Genomic DNA, 6,640 nt, shown 5'->3' with positions numbered 1-6,640 from the left:
ATAATTATTATAATTTTTTTTTTTTGTGTGTGTGGTTTTTTACCTTTAATAACTTGCATGTGTTTTGTGAAGGTCAGAGACAGCGTTCCACAGAGTGGCCAGCAGGTGTCGCTGTCAGTGAGACGAGACCCGTCCTGTTTCTCTGGATCTGAAGGCAGAAAGCTTGCGTTACCTCAGACGGCTTCTTATGACCTGACTACAGCCAGACCTCCACACATGGTTAGTTATGAAACATCATCATCAATCCAGCACTATTATGATTAGAGAGAGATTTTAAAAAAAAGGTTTTTATAACCAGTAATAACTATTTGTTGATCAAAGTCGGCATGAAATGGAATTTGCGATAGTCTTTTCTTCCCTATTGTGATGTATATCCAAGTGAAATGGCTTCTCGAACAAGAAAAAAATGTAGGGCGGGGCTAGGGTTGGGCCGATAGACGATGTCATGGGGAAAAAATTATTACAGTTTTCACAAAAATATGAAGCAGCAAAACTGTTTTCAACATTGATAATAATCAGAAATATTTGAATGATTTCTGAAGGATCATGTGATTCTGAAGACTGGAGTAATGCCTGCTAATAATTTGACTATTTTCATGGTAATTATGCACATTTCACCTCTAATTCTCATGACTATAATGCAAAAAAACTATTTTGTTACAACATTTTATTATAATTAGAAATTGTAATGTATTTATACATTATGGTATTAGTTGTTATCTGGTATCATTTTTTTGCAATTATTTTAAGTTATTTCTTTATAAAAATGACTGCATTACAGTAATAAAAAAATGTAAAACGTGCACATTACATGGTAATATACTTAATTAAAAAAAAGTGATGCAAAAAATCTTATTAATATATGATTTACAGAAGACAAGGTTTTGGGAAACCCTAAAGGGAATAAATAGCCTACGAGATGGGAGGATAAAAAAAAATATTTCAGTACTTTTTCTCGCAATTATATCGTTGGGTAAGTAGAGGCGACTGTATATAAATTGCGGGCATCAGGGAGCCGCTATTGAAACCGCTTTCGATTGCACGCTCTCATTTTACTTTCACTTTTGAGATTCGCAATCACAAGGACTCTTCGGCCCCGCCCCCTGATGTCATCGTCCATCACGATGTTTCACTGCAGACATCGCCCAACCCTAGGCGGGGCTTGATTTTGTCCATGGGGAATTGATTGGTTTGCTATTGGTGGATCTCATGTGAGTGACAGGTTGATCCCACCCTCACCCCAGTAAACCTGTCATCAGAGAAGAGATGTCACTGAAGAGTTATTTTGATTGAAGAATACGAGAGCACATGAAAAAAAAATAATGTACGGATAAATCATTTATAAGAAACAGTGCAGTATTTCAAGAATTGTCAATTTTGATTTCATGGTGACTTTAAGTGTCCCACAACCAATATGCAGAATTATTTTTAATTAATTTAATAAAATATAATAAAAAAATGTAATGTTAATAATAATAATGCTAAAATTAATATAGTATAATGTATTATTAATATCATTATTCTCACCAATGTAGATTGAGGGCTTAATTACATTTTTATTTCCCAGAGATCATTGCACCAAGGAGCCAGTCCTCATAGGAGGTTGATGCACCAGCGGGTCGGCGTTCCCGTTCGCGCTCCTCAACACCCTCCACGTGTCGGCATCCACCTCCCCGACCCATCCACCACTGGGATGACGTCCCAAAATTCAGCCCCCCCTGCACGGGTCCAAAACGTGAGCAACCAGCCTTCACCTCCTCCCCAGCGGAGCGGCCTGGACCCTGGAGCCTTGAGCGGCCTGCAGGAACAGATCCAGCTGTTGGGCTCCGAGCTGAGAAGTTTGGGACTGGCGTTGAGGATGATGGTGGACCATCAAGGCCGACTGGAGAGAGAACAAGCCCAGCAGACCCAAGTCCAGAAGCAGATCCTCGGCACCCTGCAGAATCTCTCATCCAAATTTGAGCCTCTGCAGTCTACATCTGCGCCAACGTTACCAGCGTCTTGTTCCCTGGCCTCCTCTGCGCCCTTCGGCCAGACTGCGACCGGTCAGGGTGCTTACGCTCAGTGCAGCCAAGCCCAGACGCGATACAACGAGATCCATGATTCCGGTCTGGAGAGCATTGAGGTGTTTTCTCTGGACCAGCTCAGCCCACCTACCATGAACGGGTTTCAGCAGTGCCCGACCTCCGGCGGGCCCCCGTTCACCCACGCACAAGCGCGCACGCCGACTTTCACGCAAACATTCGCGCCCAGCGCACTCCAGTACACTCAGCCGCACACAGACTCCTTTACGGGGATGGATAACAAATCAGTAGACATGCCCTCCACCAGTGCAGGTGGGTCATTCCAGGCTTGCAGCCCCCCTAACCAGTCCTCTAGTCTTCCGGTTTCACCCCACGAGCCCGAGCTGAACATCATTAAGGTGGAGAACGTCTGAGAAATGGCTGAAATCTGGACTTCACTGTATTTTATTGCACACAACTGTTTTAGCTTCCCAGAGAAACTCATACCAGGAAACTTATACTAAGTAAAAAGGTTTCCCCTGCTTTCCGTTTTGTTTAATTGTATACAGTAATTTTGCCTTTTTATAGGAAAAGAAAATAAATATCAGTAGACATGGTTTGTCCTGTTATTTTTGCATTTTTTAATTTGTTGATTTTAGCACAGTATCGAACCACAGTATCAATAGAAATGTGTAGTAAAATACTCATTGGTTAGGGAAATGAAAACCTGAAAACGGCAATAGTTCGTTGGATTATTATTTTTTTTTAGATGGTCTATTTATAATGTTTTAAGAATGAAATAAGAATGAAACGTCTGTTTTAGAAACAAATATTTTATCATTAATGGTAAAAGGAATATATAAAAAAAATGCTTAGAAAAAAAAAAGCATTAAAATAAGTATAAATAAGTCTGACCATAAATGGTCATTGTGTATTTTTATTTACAAAATAACTGTAATAAATGTATGGGGGTTTTTTTTCAATCAACAAAATTTTAAATAATGAATGGGTATATGAAAAATAAAAAATTCCAAACCGTGTTTTTGCCCAAATCACTACGGTAAGCCAATAAGAAGTATTTGTGGTTTAGAGCTGTCTCCATCATTCCTCTGCGCGTGTAACATATTTGTAAATGAAGAAAATATGGTCAGGCTTCTGCTACATGTTGTGGAAGGAGTCGTAGCAAATATACAGAGTTTTGGCATGAAACTCTAGATGGCGCAGTCCGATAGGTCTAACTCAATCTGACCTAATGACATCATTATCACATGGCACAGCTGATTGGTTCTCTCCTGTATCGGTAGCCAATGAGCTCGCTGCTCAACATTCAAATATATGACTAGTGCTTGCCGTAGCAGTGCAGCTTGCTTCAGAAACCCTCCACCTTCCCCAGCTCCACCTGTATAGATCTGCTACGAGGTGATTCATGTATGTGGGGGTTATTTCATGTATGTTATATTTGCAGCAGCAATATTTCTTACATGCTCACAGCAGCATGTTGTGGATGTATTGGCAGTAGCAAGTCTCGGTACTTGCTCTGCTGCAGCAGCGTAGCAGATCTATTCCGCCAAGACCAAATACATTAACATTGTCATGTACATTGCCATGCCAATCCCTCCGAGAGTTGTCATGACAGAACATCCTTTAGCTTGAGCATCACATTTGCCGTGTATTGACACAATGCCTGGTAGTTTCTATTATGGTCTATTTGCCTATAAATTGACTGCTCACCAAGTTATATTAGTTTCTGTCGTTTCTCATGAAAAAGGGTTGTGAAATGTACGGACACATTGAACAAATGACAGATGAATGAACAAAAGAAAATGAGTGACAGCTGTTTTTGTTGCATTGTGTATATACTTTATTTCATTATGAAAACAAAATCTGTTTTCTGACAGAATTATTGAAGAGGAAATAACAAAATATAAAAAATATTAACATGGAACTGATGAATTCAAAGCACTTTTTCAGTAAAAACCATTATAATTGGGAGGTTTCTTGAATAGAGCACAATTCAGGTAACTTCTTGTTCCAGTGCTTTTCAAAGTGAACACAGTTTCACACCAGAGATGAGGCTGATATTTTCTCGACTTGACAGCAGTGACTTTAAACTTCTCATATGGAGGAATCAGCACCTCTTTCTCATGAGGATACTTAGAATATTTTGCCACATCAGCTCCTTCACAAGTGTAGATTTCAAAACAAGATTTAGATCCAAAACCTCGTGCAATGTTATAATCAAGGGAGGATGAAGCAAATGAGCCAAAACGAACCTCTTTGTTCAGAACATCCTTATTAAATTCAACATTTGTACCACGATAAGTAAACCTGCATCCATACTGTGTTTTCTTCAGAATCTGTATCGCTTCTGTTAACAGAAAGTAAAGGGAATACCATTTGTAGGTCTTGTGATTGTACTGTTTTTTACCATAACGATTGTCAGGATTGAAATGCTGATATACGTTATTATCACTGTACACATAAATGGCGATTAAATGATTCCTTTTCAAGTAACCTTTTGGGAACTTGACAAACATTGCACCCACTTGCCAACCAATTTTAAATTGCGGTGAGTTATTGATTTCTTTCATTAGATATTTTGTCTTCACCAGATGTGCCATTTTCGATGTACAGCCCTTATATTGGTCATCAACAGAATTCAGTGCCATATCCAATTTCAGTCCTGCACCAGCAGCTCTGTGATCCTGCAGCAACAGCAATCATAATGATCAATCATCAGCATTCATGTCTGTAATATTCATACTAGAACACAAGCTTACCTGTCCTAGAGCAGCTAAAATGAGAAGAAGAGCTTCAATGATCAGCAGCATCTTGATTCAGTCGAATCCCTCAGATGATCTAGTAGATCTAGTGAAGAACAGATGCTCAAAGAAAACCAGACACAAAAGTATTACACAAATACTAAATCTATTACTCCTGTAGGAATATGTTGCACAATCATTTTCTTAATTAATTCCTTACACAAGACAATTTGTGCAACTAGTATTTTCTGCAAATTAGCAGAAATTATGAGTTATTAACCTTTATTATATTAACTTACCTGAGAATATTGTTGTCTCTTTTTGTCAGATTCTGTTTTCTTTTCGTTAATTTTCAGACGCTCAACGATGAGAGGAGAAGATCAGAAAATTCAGTTGCTCACAGCCAAATGACAATGACTCTTCAAACCAAGAGATGAAGAAGGTGGCTTTTTATATCGCTGATAATATGTGTGTGTGTGTGTGTGTGTGTTTTAAGAAGTAATAGCTTTCTCTGGTTGGTGTGGTTTCAAACTGGACAGGTGAACCTTTCAACCCGATTTCTTGAGAATTCATAGTAATTGTATGCAATGGCGAATTCGCATGAAAACGTGCAATCTAGAGAAGTAAACAGGATGTCCCGTCTCTAACCACAAGCCTAACTCCGAGCTCAAATGAAATTAACAAAGGAAAGTTTTTGTATTAAGAAGCGTGTATGATTGCATACGAGAACAATCAAACAACACCAAAGATGAAAAGGGGTATTCAAGCATCAAAAAATAAAAGTAATACAGCTTTACATTTTTTTCCTGTTTATTAGAATAATTTTTTCATTTTCATACATTTAGGCTGATTTCTTCCTGCTCTCTTGATCATACAGATGCAGAAGGTTTGGAAAACATATGTGACCCTGGAGCACACAACCAGTCTTAAGTCGATTGGGTATATTTGTAGCAATAGCCAAAAATAAATTGTATGGGTCAAAATTATTGCTTTTTTTTAATGCCAAAAATCATTAGGATATTAAGTAAAGATCATGTTCCATGAAGATATTTTGTAAATTTCCTACTGTAAATATATTAAAACTTAATTTTTGATTAGTAATATGCATTGCTAAGAACTTCATTTGGACAACTTTAAAGGCGATTTTCTCAATACCGTAAATATATCAAAACTTCATTTTTGATTAGTAATATGCATTGCTAAGAACTTCATTTGGACAACTTTAAAGGCGATTTTCTCAATATTTAGATTTTTTCTCAATATTTAGTATCTCGGCCAAATATTGTCCTATCATAACAAACCATACATCAATGGAAAGCTTATTTATTCAGATTTCGGATGATGTGTAAATCTCAATTACGATAAAATTACCCTTATGACTGGTTTTGTGGTCCAGGGTCACATATCTTGTTTTTAAAACCAAGACTTGCTGTCAAAACCAGAAGAGATCAGAAAGATCTCTGGTGTGACACTGTGTTTATGTTAGAAAGAAGTGACCAGAACTGTGCAGGTCATTAAAAAATATGAAATGTATGTTGTAATCTTCAGATGAAATATACTTATTTTTTTCGTTTGATCAGCACTCATCTGTTTTCAAAAGATAACTTTTTAAATTTTATACCAAAATGACATTATGTGGTTTTAACTTCCAACTCGTTTCTCCCAACACACTTATTATGTAGATGTTAAATATTGCAGTTTAGAAGCGTAATTCATTGTGAATAGGCTTGCTGGGTTTAAGGCATTTATTAATTTACGTTAATGTTAACTTGTAATTATACACTGTAACAATGATTTTTGGAGTGTTTTACAAGAAGATATTATTTCAGTCATTCTACTTCTAAATTTCACATTTAATTCAGTGTGTTACTTGCC

General features: G+C 37.4%; 2 protein-coding genes across 3 annotated transcripts in view; one reads left to right on the top strand and one right to left on the bottom strand.

Moving 5' to 3' along the window:
- Positions 1-2,695, top strand: part of LOC107716264 (uncharacterized) — a 6,435-nt gene extending 3,740 nt beyond the window's left edge. Inside the window, exons 4-5 of one of the 2 annotated variants that reach the window (XM_016522642.1) lie at positions 73-219; positions 1,568-2,695. In XM_016522642.1, the coding sequence (XP_016378128.1) occupies positions 73-219; positions 1,568-2,437 (1,017 nt within the window). In that variant the 3' untranslated portion in view covers positions 2,438-2,695. The remainder of the gene's footprint in view (positions 1-72; positions 220-1,567) is intronic. The other variant, XM_016522643.1, reaches the window with a different exon arrangement.
- A 1,275-nt stretch (positions 2,696-3,970) lies between these two features.
- LOC107716254 (NAD(P)(+)--arginine ADP-ribosyltransferase 2-like) lies at positions 3,971-4,863 on the bottom strand. Its single transcript, XM_016522634.1, has 2 exons — positions 4,784-4,863; positions 3,971-4,708 (listed from the first exon to the last, which is right to left on the bottom strand). Exons 1-2 carry the CDS (start codon positions 4,832-4,834, stop codon positions 3,971-3,973), a joined length of 789 nt encoding a protein of 262 aa, XP_016378120.1. The 5' UTR covers positions 4,835-4,863.
- Between the last annotated feature and the right edge of the window lie 1,777 nt (positions 4,864-6,640).

This window comes from Sinocyclocheilus rhinocerous, unplaced genomic scaffold (genome assembly GCF_001515625.1).
Source record: "Sinocyclocheilus rhinocerous isolate Xijiao unplaced genomic scaffold, SAMN03320098_v1.1 scaffold960, whole genome shotgun sequence".
In the NCBI taxonomy this organism is placed as follows: domain Eukaryota; kingdom Metazoa; phylum Chordata; class Actinopteri; order Cypriniformes; family Cyprinidae; genus Sinocyclocheilus; species Sinocyclocheilus rhinocerous.
This window is presented reverse-complemented; position numbering and strand designations above follow the sequence as displayed.